The 17,141-nt window shown below is 48.8% G+C and overlaps 2 protein-coding genes across 2 annotated transcripts in view; both read left to right on the forward strand.

Moving 5' to 3' along the window:
* The window catches only part of LOC116152686 (stimulated by retinoic acid gene 6 protein-like), a 44,612-nt gene extending 41,258 nt beyond the window's left edge, over positions 1-3,354 (forward strand). The window contains exon 19 of the transcript XR_010382740.1: positions 95-3,354. The gene's annotated coding sequence lies outside the window, so the exon portion shown is untranslated. The remainder of the gene's footprint in view (positions 1-94) is intronic.
* Positions 3,355-6,143: 2,789 nt separating this feature from the next.
* Positions 6,144-17,141, forward strand: part of CCDC180 (coiled-coil domain containing 180) — a 51,981-nt gene continuing 40,983 nt past the window's right edge. Inside the window, exons 1-8 of the mRNA XM_064490325.1 lie at positions 6,144-8,170; positions 8,672-8,762; positions 10,059-10,249; positions 12,829-12,917; positions 13,942-14,051; positions 15,034-15,162; positions 15,266-15,376; positions 15,497-15,592. Of these exons, the coding sequence (XP_064346395.1) occupies positions 8,694-8,762; positions 10,059-10,249; positions 12,829-12,917; positions 13,942-14,051; positions 15,034-15,162; positions 15,266-15,376; positions 15,497-15,592 (795 nt within the window). The 5' untranslated portion in view covers positions 6,144-8,170; positions 8,672-8,693. The remainder of the gene's footprint in view (positions 8,171-8,671; positions 8,763-10,058; positions 10,250-12,828; positions 12,918-13,941; positions 14,052-15,033; positions 15,163-15,265; positions 15,377-15,496; positions 15,593-17,141) is intronic.

Genomic DNA, 17,141 nt, shown 5'->3' on the forward strand with positions numbered 1-17,141 from the left:
AAGCCCCAGTTCGAGGCAGGTGAACCCTCTGGTGTATGCAGTGCATGGCACTGGAAGCTGGCTAGACCATCCAAGAAGGTCTCTCTTTGTGCAGAGGGCCCAGTACTTAATGCAAATTCTTCACGCCCAAGCATAAGGTCTCTGATGGCCTGTCTCTCACGAAGCCTGTGCAGGTGCCAGGAGGACTCAACAACAGGTAAGAGAAGTCCCTGCCCAGCTCACAAGTCCCAGAGCCACTGAAATTCAGTAATCAGTATTAAGCATCTACTGTAAACCCAGTCCTATTGCTTGATGTGTTTGCCAGATGTACCTCTTTTAACTTAATCTCTGCAAATTTTGTCATTCTACTTTTTGAAACTAAGAAAACTGGGACTCAGAGTATTGGGATCCCCACATCACCACTTTCTAGCTGTGTGACATCAGCTAAATTCCTTCACCTGTCTGTGCTTTCTTTTCCTTACATATAGAGGGGTAATACCCGCACCACTAAAAATTATTTTGAGGATAAAATGAGTTAATACACAGAAACACTCCTAAGCCAGTGCCTGACATGTCCTAAACTCTCAGTAAATATCAGTCATTGTTATTTGTAATGTTACACTTCATGGTGATCTGATTAATGTCTGCCTCTCACTATGCTCTCAGCTCCAGGAAGAAAGAGGCCCTTTCAGATTTTACTCACCATTACCAAGTACTTGTAGTAACATAGTAGGATCTTGGAATGAATGAAAGAATGAGGCCATGATGAATAAATCTTTCAGCCATGAATTCAATACTGGAATCAATCCTGGCTCATGATCGCGTGACCACTAAACAGAAGGTCAGGAGCCCTGGGTTTCGGTCCCAGCTCTGTCAGGAGCATGAGTCTCAGTTTTCCTAAATGAGAGCTAGTGCTGCCCTCCCAGCCAGTGCTCCTCATTTGTACCCAGCCAATGCTGACCAAGTACCTGCTACGTGCAGTCACCACGCCAGGGACACAGGACACCAGGGAGATGAGGTCCTGCCTGCAGCACAGGCCTCTCAGCTCCTGCTATGATTGTCTCCCAATCTCTTCCCTGAACTGCCTTGTGATCTCCTCAAGGGCAGGGATCAGGTCTCTCTCATCCTTGAGGACATTACATAATGATAAAAGGTGTGTTCTATCAAGAAGATGTAATGATTATAAACATAAACATATCTAACAACAGAGTTCCCAAAACATGAAGCAAAAACTGACAGAGTTGAAGGGAAAAATGGACAGTTCTGTACTAATAGTGGCGATTTCAGTAGTCCTCTTTCAATAATGGATAGTAAAACCAGACGGAAATCAGTAAAGAAATAGAGAACTCGAACAACACCATAAACCAGTTAGACGTAGCCCTCCATCCAACAGCAGAATATGTATTCTTCTCAGGTGCGTATGGAACATTCTCAAGGATAGACCATGTGTTAGGCCCCCAAACAAGTATTAATACATTTTTAAAAAATTAAATCATAAAAAGTATCATTTCTGACCACAATGGAATGAAACTAGATAACAGTGACAGAAGGAAAATTGGGGGGAAAATCACAAATATGGGAAAATTAAACAATTCTCCATTAAACACCCAATGAGTGAAAGTTGAAAACAAGGGATATTAGAAAATACCTTGAATCAAATGAAAATAAAGCTACAACATACCAAAACCTATGGCATGCAGGAAAAGCAGTACTCATAGGGACATTTATGGTTGTAAATGTCTACATCAAAAAGAAGATCCCAAAACAATAACTTTATACCTTGAGGACTAGAAAAGGAAGAGTAAACTAAACCTAAAGCTAGCAAAAAGAGGGTAATAATAAATATGAGAGCAGAGATAAGATAAAGAACAGGAAAATACAGAAAATCAATCAAACCAAAAGTGAGTTCTGTGAAAAGATCAACAAAATTGACAAACTTTTATCTAGAATCACTAAGAAAAAAGAGAAAAGACCACAATATTAAAACCAGAACTGAAAGTTGGATATTACTACCGACTCTGCAAGAGTGAAAATGATTATAAGAGTATAGTGTGAATAGCTTTACTCCAACAAGTTGGATAACCTATGTGAGATGGACAAGTTCCTACAAGCATACACACTAGCCAAGTTGACTCAAGAAGAAATAGAAACTGAATAGACCTATAACAAGAGATTGAATTCTTAAAAATTATTTTAAAAAATGCACACAACCTACAACAAATACAAGACCAGATGGCTTCATGAGTGAATTCTACAAAGCATTTAAAGAAGATTTAAACTCATTCTTCTCAAACTCCCCCCAAAAATAAAAGAGGAGGAGACACTTCTTTCACATTTGATGTGGCCAGCCTAACCCTGATAGGAGAGCAGACTAGAACTGGAAGACTTAAGGTAAAATGGCAATATTCCCTAAAGTAAACCACACTTCCAGTGCAGTCCTTGTAAAATACCAACTAATGTTTGTTGCAGAAACGGAAAAGCTGATACTAAAATTCAAATGGAATTGCAAATAGCCCAAACAATGTTGAAAAAGGTGAACAAAGTTAGAAGGCACACACATCCTGATTTTAAGTTTTAATACAAAGCAACAGTAATCAGACTGCATCTCTGGCATAAGATAGGTATATAAACCAGTGGAATAGGCTGAAAGTCCAGAAAGAAACCATAATCTATGGTCACATGATTCTCAAACAAATGGTTGAATTTAAACAAGTGGTCAAGACCACTGAATGTGGAAAACAGTGTTTTCAACAAATGGTGCTAGGAAAACGGGAAATCTGCATGCAAAAGAATGAATTTGGATCCTTGCCTTATACCATATACAAAAATAAACACAATGGAGCAAATCTATATTTAAGAGCTAGAACTATAAATTCTTAAAACAAAAGGATAAATATTATGATCTTGGATTTGCTAATTCTTAGGTATAACAGCCAAAGCACAAGCAAGAAACAATAGATAAGTTCATAAGACTTAATCTATCAAGACTTCATAAATATGATAAACTTTTGTGCATCAAAGGACAGTATCAGGAGATGTAAAGACAACCTAGAATGGGAGAAAATATTTGCAAATCATATATCTGATATGGGACTAATATTCAGAATATATAAAAAAATTCTTACAGCTTGAGATGGTCTTGCCTGTCAATTTGGCTAGGTTATCGTTCCTGATTATTTATCAAATACATCTACAATCAGTTGACTTGTGGGGATGATACCCTTGAAAATGTGGATGAGTCTCAATCACTCAGCTGAAACCTCTAAGAGGAAAAATTGAAGTTTCCTACTGAAGAAGAAATCACGCCTGAGATTGCAGGATAAAATCCTCTTGAGTTTCTAGTCTGCTGGTCTATTCTGTAGGCTTCAAATTTGCCAGCCCCACAACAAGAATAATTTCTTGAAATAAGTCTCTTTATATGTGTCTCTCTCTGTGCGTGTACATATACATACACAGTACATACATATATATACACATATACATATAAATGCATACACACATATATGTCCATGTTATGTATGTTCTTTTTTTCTGCAGAACCCTGACATACAAAACCAAAGATGGTTCTAGGGCAACAGAATCTTAAAGACTGTTTTCTCAAATTGTTCTGGGGTTTCTGGAATTGGTTCTCTAACTGAATAAATTCAAAGGCACTCAACTCTCTTTCCCTTGTTAAAGAGGGCACTGATGGTCCATGGATATGCACAGATCATCAGTTTGGTGGCATTCCCCTGCTGGACCCCTACCCCCGCCCTCCATATCTCATCATCTAGAGCTCCAGCAGGGAAGGTTCACACTCTCCATGGCATAAGCAAAGCACACGACTATGGAAAAGAACACAGCCATCCCAGAAAGCTCTAGGGGCACAGGTTAGCTACCCCTTTAGGGCACGTAGATGACAGCAGTAGGACTGAGTGTGTAAACTGGATATTGTCTGTGACCGTGGACCGCAGGTTAACATGGCCCCCGAAATCACCTGGGTCAGCAGGGGGACTGTGGGGGTCTTCCACTGAACAGGAAATGACCCTGATCCTGATAAACCAGGTAAACCAGAGCTCACCTGTGATCCATCAGGTCCCAGCCAGGGAGGATTGGCTGTGGTGTCCCTGACAGAAAGGCTGAGGGCTTTCTAGGGAATTTGTGCCTCAAAAAGAATTGTACTGGTGGGTCTCCTTCTGCACCCAGGGTGAGGGGCTGGCCCATCTCCCTCCTGCCCTTCTCCCACATACAAAAAACTGAATGCGAGAAGTCTCTATCTCACTTAAATTAGCGTAGGAAGTGAAAGAACCAAACCAAAACTCGAAGGCCGTAAAAGAAACAGGATTTTAGTATAGTAATATTTAAATCTAGCATTTACTATTTACAATAGGTTACCTCTCCCCAGTAGGTAAATGGATGCTGGGGATGAACTGTCAGGGAGATGGGGTGGGGTCACCCCCTCTTCTCCTGGCCTCGAGGGACCCCAGGAAAAGGCTCACAATATTCTCCTTCACCTCAGAGCTGAAGGAGCTGGCTTGGTGCACCCCAAGTGCTCTAGCTGTGTCCCCACTGCTGAGGAAGGGTTGTACTTGAGCTGGTCTCAGGAGTGTAATCTTCCACAGGTAGTGGGTGCTGTGTTGGGGGCCTGGTGGTGGGAGAGAGGAGAGGTATTACCTCAGGGGGCCTGTCCCACCCTCCTCTCTGGGCCCCCACTGCACTCTGTGTTCTCAGCCTGTGCTGAGTGCTCAGCCCATCAAACAATAGCCTAGTTGTCCCTGCTGCGGGAGCCATCCTTTAGCATCACCCATTTCACAGAGAAGGAAACTAAGTCCCAACAAACTGAGGTGAATCGTCCAGGTACAGGACTGGGCAATTGTAGAGCTGAGCTCTGACTCCCCAAGACCACGCTTAGCCGTAGGATTCAGCCACTGCCAGCCTGGCCACTCTCTTACTCCTTGGCCTTGAATGTTCTGCTGGCCGACTAGGACAGGTGGCAGGATAGGCTGTAGCTACAGGGTAGGGTGGCACCTGAGAACCTACCAGGCACCACACCTCAGGTGTGCCTCCCAGTGCCTGCCCAGCGACTCAGTCCAGGTGCACCAGAGGTCCCCATGCACCAAGGTGTGGGGCTGACCAGGGAGCCACAGCTGTGCACAGGCTCTCAGAGCCGACCACCCGGAAGAGTTGGCCATGAGGGTGGAGTCTGTACCTGCCTTCACCCCACTCCTGCCTTGCCTCACCCCTCATTCTCACAGAGCTGCTCCACGTCCTGGAACCAGGCCCCAGATTGAAGTTGTAATGATTTGCAGCCACCTGGAGCAGCAGGGGCTCTCTCATTATTTCGGGTTCCTGGGGCCAGAGGGAAGGACAGAACACAGACACTGGCCTTGGCAGGGTGGAGTGAGGCTGGGGCTGGTCCTGGGTCTTTGCACACATGGAAGCCCTCCATCTCTCCAATTCCATCCAGGTCCTACCTGTTCTCAGAGATGGATGTAAAAAGCCCCTCCTCCAGGAAGTTGTCCTTGATGCCAGGCCCCTTCCCCCACCTACCAATTCAGTGGGTCTCCCACTTCTCTTATGAAACTCTCCCAATAAATGCAAAATGCAGGGGACAGAGCAGGGAGTGACTGGCCCAGAGGGTCTCTGATTTCCACTCACCTCCCCTCCCTGCTGTGAGTGCACCAGCTCTTCACCTTACTCCTTTTCTAGAGGAATATTCCTTTTCTGGAGGTTGATCTGATTCCTCTAGGAGGCAGACAGCCAAAGTCCCTCAGAAAGAGCCCCCTAGTCCATAACTAGCCCTCCATCCTTACCCCTCCTCCTGTTGCACTGCCACCAGAGTCCTCCAGAGGGCAGGGCACACACAGAATACAGGGCTTGGACCTAGGCCAGGCTCTAGGCTCCCTAGTTGCCAGGGCAGGAGAGTTGAGCCTCAGGGACCTTTTAGCTCAATCGTGTCTGATGACAGATGGGCAGACTGAGGCCTCAGGCAAGAAGGGTCTTGGAGGAACCCGACATCTCTTTCTCTTCCATGGGCACCATCTGAGGGGGAGGCTGACTAGCTCCTGACCAAAACCTTCTAAGCTTTGCAGTCAAGTGGCTCTGCGACTTCACTAGCTGGGAAACCAGGATGGGTATCTTATGCAGAGCCTTCGTTCACCTATTCCTAAAATGGACATGGTGCCCTGCTCACAGGAGGGCTGAAGCTCTCATGACAGGAGGTTTGCCAGGTGCTGAGAGCCTAGGACCCTTAGTGGCCCTCAGGTCCCACTCTCCTCACCTTCTGAGAACACCAGGCTCCTCCTAATCACCATTCTGGGTCTGCTTTTGGCAAATTATAGCGTATGTGGTCCCTGGCTTTTTTCCACCCCCAAATCAAGCCCTTTCAGGCTCCTGGTCACTTCTAACGGAGGATTTGAGGCACTGTGGCAACAAGAGGCAGGGCTGGAGGAGGAAGGTCCCTCCTCTCTTGGTTTGGAGGCCTCCTGCTGAAAGGGGTGAGCCCCCTCCTCTCTGACCCTGGAGCCCCTCTGCCACAGGCACACTCGCCTTCTGCTGCTGCTGCCTTTTCTGGGCTCTCTAGGGGATCATCTCCAGGTCCCCCTCCTGCCAGGCTCAGGGACAGGGTCAGTGAAGTCATACTCCCCTCAGCCTATTTCCCCCAGAACCCCTAACCACTGATCCCAGACATCTGACCTGAGTCTTTTGGTACCAGTGCTACTCTGTCCTCCAGTGTGCTCTGATGCTAGAACAGTCCAGCTCCCATACCCACTGGTGTGCGGCCTTGGGCCTGCAGCCTGGCCTCCCTGAGCCTGTTCCTTATCTGGAAAGTGTAGGGATAACTTCATCTACCTCACAGGTCTCCTCAGGATGCAGTGTCATATAACTATCACTGCTCACTCCACCAGCACATTCCTTCCCTCCCTGGAAACTCATCCCCACCCTGTGAGGCCTGTACCACAGGATCATCACCTTACTCTTTCCAGACGAGGAGACAGAGGCCCAAAGAGGGGCAGCGACTCGCTCAGAGGCCCACAGAGGAGAGGCCTCTCCCCTTCCAGCCACAGGCCCTGTGCCAGCTGCCTTTGCCTCACCCAGCCCCACCACTGACCAGAGTCCCGTGGGCTGGATTTGGTAGGGTCTGCAGACCTGGTAAGGGCCTTCTGAGCAGGAGAGCGGGTAGATTAGAGCTATATTTTTAGTAGGATTATGTGGCACTGTGGGTTGGATGAATGTAACTCAAAGAATCATACAAATTAGCCTTTTTATTATAATTCCATTCAAGCCTCAGAACCTGGATTCTGAGCCCTGCAACTTCTTTTAATCTGAGAAAGAGACGGTCTCTTTTAGAGATGCTTTCTCCTTCATATTTACAGCCAAGCACTACTCAATGCTACTTTTTGCAGAGGATGGTTTTAACAAGACAAAGAAGATAGGATGGTTTTTCTTGACCACAGTGGCTCAGAGCTTTATCTCCTTTCTCCTACTGGTTTTCAAAACATTCATTGTGCTGCTCTGGACGTTCCTACCAGCCCTGGGGTGTCCCCTGCACCAAGGGGAAACTGTCCTGGAGTTTCACTACTCCACTGGGGGCGGGGCGTAGGAGAAGGGGCGGCTCCCGTTGCTAAGGGAAACCCCGCCTCCTCCTCGGAAAGGAAGTGAGGGCGGGGCCAGCGGAGTTCCCTCCCCTCTGCGTTGCCTTGGGGACCAAGTGTGTGCTGTTGCAGTTGGGGCTGGAGGAGCCCGGGCTGACTTGAGTGGTGCTTTCTGCAGGTAGGGGTGCGGCAGGGCCTTGGGAGCAGGGTTTCCCACCACTTGGAAGGGTTTAGAGGGCTTGTCCTGAGACTGCCGCCACCCTCGCTCCTTAGTGGGCTTGGGGGGCTGGCGTGAGAGAAGCCTGCTGGGTTTCTCAGCATTCAGTGGGTGCCTAATTAGCGTAACCAAGAGCTGGTTGCTCGCTCCCTCCCTCCCTCCTTCCACTTCCCCCTACCCAGGTGTCCACCGTTGGGAGCAGAGGGGGTCCTTGAACCGCGTTCAGCGCCAGTTTGGGGGTTCAAGGACGAACTGAAATCCCAGCTGACACCTTGGGTACGTTGACTTTTTCTAGAAGAGCTTGAAGAGCGAAGCACAAAAACAGTAACTGTTATTCTTCACCCCCTTGAAATCAATCTCAGATTTGCTCCTGGCCCAGCTGGGAGAGCGGGCCTCCACAGTGAGTTCGAGTTCAATTCTTGCCTGAGATTTCCTTTTTGCTTTTTTGCTTTTTTGCTCCCTCCCGCCTTCTTTTTTTCTTTTTTTTTTTTTTTTTAGAAGATGTCACTTTTCTCATAGAATTTTTTTGGGGGGTGAGGGGTAGTAGGTAATCAAGTTTGTTTATTTGTTTATTTGTCTGTTTTTAATGGAGGTACAGGGGATCCAACCCAGGACCTCATGCATGCTAAGCACACACTACACCACTGAGCTATACCCTCCCCCTCACCTTCCGCCTTCTTTTAATGTAAAAACCCTGAGACCTGAAAGGGGCCCTGATGCTTCCCCCCAGAGCAGAGGGGTCTTAGCCTGGGTGTGTCCTGCCCCAACCTGACTGCCTGGGAAGCCTTGTCCTTTGGGAGGACTTCTCCTTGGAGAGGAGTGGGGAGGTTTCTCAATATCCATCCGGGTCTAATAGAGACCAAACCCCAGACCTGATTCCTGGACAATGGCTTCCCTGCAGCGGTGTCCAGCCAGAGGCCAAGATGTCCTCAGTGGGGAAGGTGACCCAGATTCCCTGTGGGAAAGTCTACCAGCAGATCTTTGAGGCAGAGGTAAGCCTGTCTTTCTGTTCCCCCTTTTCCTGCTCCTCTTTCTCTCTGCTCCCCAAACCTCCCTCTGATCTCCAGGAAACTTCCCTCTCTCTGAAGACTTCCTTGCCTGGGAATCTAATGAAATGAGAGCTTTGAAATTGCTTTGATTAAAAATAATTCTTATTGGTTCCCAAAGTGGAGGAATACAAAATTAGAATGTCTACTCTTGAAAATTAAAAAATTAAAATTAAATTTTTAAGTTAAATTTAAAATTTTAATTTAATTTAAATTACACTGAAATAGCTAGAATTAACCATTGAGTGTCCAGGATCTTTTTCCTATACATGAAAACATTTTAATTTTTTCTATTTAAAAATTGGGTTTGATTCTATAGTAGCGTTTTAAAACCTCCCTTTTCCCCTGTTCACAGTGTCTTGGAGGCCTTTCCCATGTCAGTGCACATTCGTGTGCTTCATGATGTTTAGTGGCTGCCTAGTTTTTGACCTAAGACTTCCCATGATATACTAAAGTAATGCCCTCTTGACAACCTTGTAGGTTATTGGCATTATTTCATCTTCTATAAGAAAACTGCACAGACAAAATGAAATCTTAAAAGAAACACAGAGACTCAAACCCTTCCTTTGAAGTTATGTATTGCTTATTTAAAAGGCATTTTTATTCCTACTTTGAGCCCTGAATAATGCTCTCTAGAAGGCTTGGAAATTATAACAGTACAAATAGACCAAAGAATCAAATTACTCATGTGATCCTGCTCCCTGGAAGCAACCATTCTTAATACTTGGCATATTTTCCCCTGGTCATTTTGCTATGTATTTAAAATTTTGAGATCATAATGTATAATTTTGGTTATAATTTTAATTTATGCTCTTGAGTGATATGTTTTATGGTATATCATATCATAAGCATTTCCTCATGTCATGAAAAACCCTTCATCTCATTTTTAATAAATTCCTAACATTCCATTGAAGGGAACATACAATATTTACTCAGCCAATCCCCTATAATTGGACAATTCCATTTTTCCAATTCCTTGTGATTATAAAAAAAAATGCTGCGATGAGCATCTTGGTCCTTGTTAAAGATTTCTTAAAAGATGGCCTCCTAGAAGTGGCTGAATGACTGCTATGGGGAGTGAGAGCCCCTCTGCATGGGATGTGCCCTGGGGTTGAAGGCCTCCCTCAAAGTGCCTTCCTGCTGGCAGGCTCCCACTTGACCTTCTAAGACAGCACAGCCAGCCTGAGGGTGCTGGGAGTCTGCACTTCTGATCCCCCTAACTGGGGTCTTCCGTGGATTCAGGTGCAGCTGGTCTGCTCCCTGGCAGCCACCAGGAAACGGGCTGTGGAGCGGTCCATGACCCCAAAGGATGGCAGGAAGCCCTTGATGAAGAAGACGGATATTTATGAAGGAGAGATGTTATCTCCTCGGCAGCGGAAATGGGTGCACAGCCTACCCAATGACTGGGTCACCGAAAACCCTGTTCTCTACAGGTAGGACCTGCCATCCAGGCCACACCTCCACATGCTAGGGGTATATCAGAGTTTCCAAAAATCAAAAAGAGCTCACACAACATGAGTGCCAGGTAGGAATGAAGTCCCAGGAAACTGCCCTGAGAGAGGGAGGTCAGAACGCCTACTTTGCAGGATTGTTTGCTTCTCCCTCTCTTCCTCCCTCTTCCCTGAGAGGCACCGGGTATGCTTATCGCAACCTCCTGGAACTTGAAGCCTCAATAGTAAATAAGTGAGCAGGTCTCCGCAAAGGTGGGGAGGCTCTGACACAGAGGACGAGGTGGCCAGATGGGAGTCAGGAAAGCTGTCTGAGGGGGAACTTGCTGAGACCAGAGGATAGAGGGGAAGCCTGGGGTGAGGCTCCGAGACAGCACCAGCTTGGCCCGCTCCTGAAGGCTGGGGAAGTCAGCAGGCCTGGGCAGAGGTGGGGACAGGAGACTAGGAGAGGCTTGCAGGCCACAGTCAGTATTTTGGACTTTACTGAAGTGAGCAGCTGACTTGCACTTTTAAGACCTTCAGGCTGTGGTGTGCGGAATGTGGGGAGCAGTAAGAAGAGGCAGGGCGGAGGCCACCGCAGTCCACGTAAGCTCAGTGGGACTGTGAGAGGGACAGCAGGGCTCTCCAGACTTATTTTGGAGGCAGAACTCACAAGACCAGGGTACAGATTGGATGGGAAGTTTCCTGAGTCCTAGGTCTCTGGCCTAAGTGCTTGGGTGGACAGCAGAGGAGCCATTCCCTGAGATGGGAGCAAGGGGCATTGAGACAGGAGGATCAGGAGTTCTTTCTGAACTTCCAAGGTCAGAGGTTGAACTTGAGATTCCTGAGCATGCCATTTCAGCTCCCTGAGCTCAGACAACGCACGGAGAGAGAGAGGAGAGGAAAGTAGGGGTTGCATCTTCCTCACGGGGCGCTTTGGAGAGTAAGGCAGGAACTGGGCTTCCCTTCAACTCTTCAAGCTCTGCATGAGCCGTCAATCCTTCAGGTCTGGGGCTCTGGGACAGGAAGTTGGTCCTGCTCTATCTGCCTTTGTGATCCTTTAACCCCCGTTGGAGCAGGGATTGACCCAATGCTGGTGTTGAAGAAAATAATCAATAAACAGTCTAAATAGCAACAGAAGAATTTTATTTGAGCCAAACTGAGGACTATAGCCCAGAAGACAGCCTCTCAGATAACTCTGAGGGACTGCTCCAGAGAAACATGGTTTTCAGCACAGTTTTATGTCTTGTCAGAACAAAGAATATTAAACAAGTCAGGGATAAATTCTTTTAAGATTTCAAAAAAACCAGATCAGCACATAAACAGCAAGTCAGCATGGCCTTGGCACCTGGAGGGGGAGTGAGAACACCATCGCTGCCCTGGCATTGTGCTGTGCTGGCTTCCTGGCATAGACAGACAAGGCCAGCTCTGCTCTGGACACACATCCAGAGCACAGCTCCCTGTGGCAGGAACAAGGATGTGTTTGTAACCTGCCAGGCCCTGCCACCCTCAGTATGACTGGGATCACTAACTCAACATCGGCACCTCTCTGAGGTGCCTCGTCCCCTTCCTGAAAATTCGGCCAGCCAAACCAGTCAACTTGTGGATTCATTTACAGAGGACAGGACCTCTGGGTGGGTGCAAGAGGAACCCTGGGGTAGGGGCAGATCACCACTAGTATAAACCAAGCCCCCAAGTCCCCGGAGCAAGTGGCCGAGAAGCCAGAGCTGTTAGCAGCTCCCATAGTCGGGGCATCCGGGCTCCTGTGGGGCCACCTTAGTCCAGGAGCATTTGGTTGTCAAGGCTGAGAGACCCAGCTCTGGAGGGTCAGCCTGGATCCCATCAGCTGCAGCCCAGGCCCTGTAGTCTTCTTTGATGGTAGGTCTGCAGTGAGGAATACATAAGAAAATGTCTGGAAAGTGCTGCATATGTCGGGGCCCCAGGGAATGGCAGGCATCGCTGAGAACTTGCCCTGTGGACAATGCATTCAGGGATTTTTATTCCATGCTCACCCACTCTGGCCCACCCTATTGAGATAGTTTGTCCTGCTCTCTCCTCCCCGACCCAAACCCCACGGACCAGGGACCTTGGCATCACATGCTGGGTCTGGGAGTCCCAGCTCTGCTTTGTACAGTGACTTCCCCAACTCCTCCCCTGTCCTGGACAAGGGGTTACCCCAGCTGCCTCATAAGGTGGGTTGCTGAAGAAGCAAATGAGGAGCATGCTGGATGCTTAGCCCTGGTCTGGCTCTCCCAGGCTGGCCATGCCCCTTCTGGTCCTCAGTTTCCACGTGTGGAAAATGGCTCCTGCCCACCACTCACACTTGGTTTACAGCCAGAGTGGAAGGAAACTCCTCGAGGGCAGGCCCCAACTTCTCATCTGAAGGCTGTGGTGTTTGCTGGCAGCAGATGCGAGGCAGTGTGTGTTGAGGGCACAGGCTCGGGACATTCTGGAATCGGAGGGGCCGAAGCTTTTGCCAATACCCAGAGTCCCTCTGGAGAGTCCACCATGTGCAGAGATCCCTGGGGTGGGGGGCAGTGTGAGGGGGCTGGGGCAGTTATTGTTCTCCTCTGCTTGTGCCTCAGAGAAAAGGAAACAGCCAAGAAGGAAAAAGCACGAGAGAGTGAGAACACCATTGCTGCCCGAGAAGTGCGGGGCCTCACAGACACCATCGGTGAGCCTCCGTTCAGCCATGGGGGCAGGCCTGGCCTGGGCCAGAGAGACAGCTCTGTGGGCATCTCCTGGAGGCTCTAATGTAGAAGCACCTGAAGGTCCCACTGTGGTCCTCTGCTCAGCCTCATGTGAACCTCTCCCCCGGGTCTTTGTCCCTGAACATTTTCCCCTAACTCTTCTCTCCTCAGCCTTGTCCCCTGGGCCTTCTCCCAGAGCAGGGAGCTGGGGGAGGAGGGCAGGGCTCCCTGCACAGTCGGCATTTACTGATGAAGCCAGTTGGTAAGGGATGGAGCTCGCTTACTGTGATTTCACAGGAGGATTTTCCGATCTGCATCATCTCCCTTCATACCACGTCACCCTAGTTTGACTTTATCCTGATATGAAGGCTCATTTCTTTGTGATAGAAAAAGTAACACATGCTCGCTCTAGAAAAACGAAGGAGATAAAGCAGAAAGTAAAAACCCCGCCTCCACAATAGCACCCCTTCTCCCCCTGACTGCCCAGTACCCATGAAACCACAGAGTGTCCAGGTTCCCATGTATATTCAGGGGACAGCAGACCCTAGAGCAGGGGGCCCCCTGCAGACTCTGCTCAGCCTCCGACTGCCGTTGTACTTTAACCCCCATGCCTGCATGTCCTCGCGTGTATAATGGGGCCGATAATAGAACTTGCCTCTTGGCTTCATCCCGAGGAGTAATTGACTTAGAACAATACCAGGTAAATGGTAAGTGCTGACAAGTGTTGGTTAATCCCATCCATATATGTATTTTCTCCCACAAAACTTTTTTAAAAACACAATGGTCCTATTCTATACCTACCATTTGGAACTTTCTTCCACTCATGACTTAACTCCCTGTAGCTCTACAGACTGCCTTCTTTTCCCTTAAGTCTCTGACACTGCTGGCCTGCTCTGGGGTCCATCTGTTGAACCCAGGCCCTTTCTACCTTGCTGCCCTTTCCCGGGTTCTCTGCCCTCTCCCTGGTGCTCCGAGGGCAGCCTCAGCCCCTCTGTTGTTCTCCCTCAGTTCCCGAGAGGATCAGCACCGTCACCCTTCAAGGGCGAGGAGACTACAAGAGAAAGGGCTATGAAAGTGCGCTGGCGAGCTTTAAGAAGGAGATCGCTCAGATTGGGATGGTGAGAATTCCCCCTCTCACTCCCTTTGTTCCTGGGCCCTTCCGAGGAAAAGGCGGCCTTGGCGCTGCACCCACCACCCCTCCCCCAGGTCCTCAGTGGCTCACCCCCATGTGGACAGAGTCCCAGTAGCCATGGTCAAATGGCTCGCTGCAGGTGCTGATTATGAGCACAGCCCTATATGTCAGGTGCTGTTATAATCCCCACTTCACTGGTGAGGCCCAGAAAGTGCTGCCTGATTTGGCATCTAAGGGCCAAGTGGGAACTGGACACTGGCTCTGATGCTACAGCCCAGTCTTTGATCTCCCTGCTCAGTCCTACTAACAGGGGGCCAAACAGCCTGGCCCTTAGGCACCGCCCTCACTTGGCTCCCTGTTCCTCTCCAGAGATCCTATCTTTAAACACGCTGTCCCTGGAACATTCCCTTTTGCCCTTTCGGGTCCTCTCTGAGCCATGGATTGCAGTCACCACTTTCTCCCTGAGTTCCCTGGATTCCTGGAGCTGGCTGTAGACCCAAAGAACCAAGAAGGCTCTCTCCCAGCCAGCTCATCACTTTCCTAATGCGTCCCAACTGGACATGAGCTCCACTCTCACCATGAGTCTGTGGCTTTGGTCACACAACCTAACTGAGCCTCAGCTCCTTTGTCTGAAGTGTTCTTGGAATTATTTCATTGGCTACTTCTTTAATGAGTATTTGTTGAGCTCCAACCATGGGCCAGGCATGATGTCAGCACCTACTTTGCAGGTGGTGATGAGGACCAAGTGAGCCTGAGGACATGGGCTCACGCATGCCATGTGCCCCAAAGGGTGCTGCCCTAGGCTCTATGAACAGTTAGTAAATCCTAGCTCCTTAGGTCTAGGTAAGAGTTATTATTTTTGAGACGGGACCACAGTTGGCACTTCCCCATCACAGGATCGGTGGGGGGCATCATTCCTGTCCCAGAGGTGCTGATACCATAGTTCTTGCCCTCCTGGCTTGTTTTAGGAAATGGAGCCTCTCATTTTGGAGCCAGGAGTGCTTTTTTTAAAGAAGCTGGCTAACTCTGATGAAGACATCAACTGTCTCTTCAAAAAGGTGGAAAACGACAGCAACCTTGAAGACTACACCATCCAGGTAGGGGTCCCCTCCTGGGGGAGCCCACCCTGCCGGCATCCCGCTCCTGCCCTCCCTGCCACCCATCCTCCCAGCCCGACCCGACCCAAACTTCTCTGCACAGACCCTGTTGGAACTGCGGAATCAGGTGGCCGAGAAGTTCCGGCTCCAGAAGCAGGAGATTAAGGAGCTGGACGAGACGCTGCACTCTCTTGAGTTCTCCCGGGCAGATAAAGTGAGTTGGCCTGCAGGTGGGCTCTTGGTGATTTTCACTTGTGGAGTTTCCGAGGCATCACCTGTTTCCCTTTAGTTCTCCAGGAGAGTGTCACTCAGTATGGGGCCTTGTCGTTTCTAGCTAAAAAGCGTGTTGAAGAAATATGTGGAAATCATAGAGAAAACTTCCTACCTCATGCAGCCCGACGTGTACAGGCTGATAAATAAAGAAGCCATGGTGAGTGGTTTTCATGTGCAGGGGACCAGCCCATGGGAACCTTAGAGCCTGGGGTCTCAGGAACGATGGGCTTCTCCTATATAACATCTCCAAGTAACTCAGGTTCAGGACCAGAGGCTTTGTTGAGTATTTTCAGTGGAAATCTCTCTAGTACACTTCATACTTCCCTGCCATGTTCATCCCGGGATACCTAATCTAGTCATCGGTCTGAGCACTGCTGCTTTTATGAGCACCTACTGGGCCACGTCTCAGCTGCCACGTGCAGTGTGATATGTATTGCATGACAATACATGACAGAGGCATCGTTTCACAGCTGTCACATCTCAGGGAGGTGTGTGCACTCATAAGTGACCTCAGCATGCTCTGCATGTCTAGTTTTTCGTGGTTCTTGTCTCTCCTCCTGCTGTTGCTCAGTGCCTATTGCTGAACCATGCCAGCCCCCTGGCTGTGTCCCCACTGCTTCCCTGTCCACACCCCCAGCATCTCCCAGATGCTTTCTCTGGGATAGAAAACAAGAAGTTCAAGGTTGTTCATGAAAGGACACTTTTGGCTACTCAGAGTTGCTTTTTCTTTCATGGGTTTCCACGTCCCATGCAGAAAGCTAGGCTCTCCAGAGAACAGGTTTCCTCGCAGCATGCAGGGAAGGAGTACAGTGTTCAGAATCACAGGTGGGCTCCAGCCCAGGCCTGTGCCTTGGGGTCCTGGACAAAGCACAGACAGGGGATGAGCACAGACCTCCCTCTCCACTGCCCAGACATGCAGTTCCCGAAATCACTCGGCCCCTGCACGTGGAACTCCCTGTCCAAATTATGGAGATAATGATACTTAAATGCCGGTAGTTGTTGGGAGGATGACTTAAGAGGGCTCAGCAGTGGCTGCTTTCATTTTGAGACAAGCAAGAGTTCCTGACTTTTATCCATTTAATCCACTGGGGGAGTCAGAGTTAGCAGTGTCCCAGTTATGTTCTGATGTTTGACTTTCCTGTGCTTATTGTACACAGAGCAACTGGCACTTGCTGTTTGCTCTATGTGCATTTATCTCTTTTAACTTCATAAATTCCCTGTGCTGTAAATAGCGTTATTTCTGCACCATGGCTGGGGAATTGGAGGTTCAGGAAATACTTGCCAGTGCCCCCCAGCTAGGAAGAACAGCTGGCATCAAACCTCAGGTTCCAGTAGAAATTGTTACTGGAATTTCTACCTGCTGAGCTTGGCGGTTCTCACCCCTGCCCCCAGGCGTTGCCTAAACAGCTTAGGAATTGTGGGGAGGCATTATTGGCTGTTCCAGTCCTTGGGGGCATGGGAGAGGCTGCTCTCATTTAAGGGAGGTGGGGAGGGAAGCTTCGCGGCAGAACAGTACCACACAGTGAAGCATTGTCCCCACTGCCATGCCGAAGGCGCCCTGGTGAGGACCACTGGGAGGGCTGCCAAAGGATGTTCTAGCTCTGGCCTCATTTGGTAACTGGGTCTCTGTTCTCATCACAGCCATATGTGGCTGGTCCCTGGTAGCACGAGCACTCTGCTTTCCAAACAAATTTATTAAAAATAAA

The sequence above is a fragment of the Camelus dromedarius genome, chromosome 10, assembly GCF_036321535.1.
Source record: "Camelus dromedarius isolate mCamDro1 chromosome 10, mCamDro1.pat, whole genome shotgun sequence".
NCBI lineage: Eukaryota > Metazoa > Chordata > Mammalia > Artiodactyla > Camelidae > Camelus > Camelus dromedarius.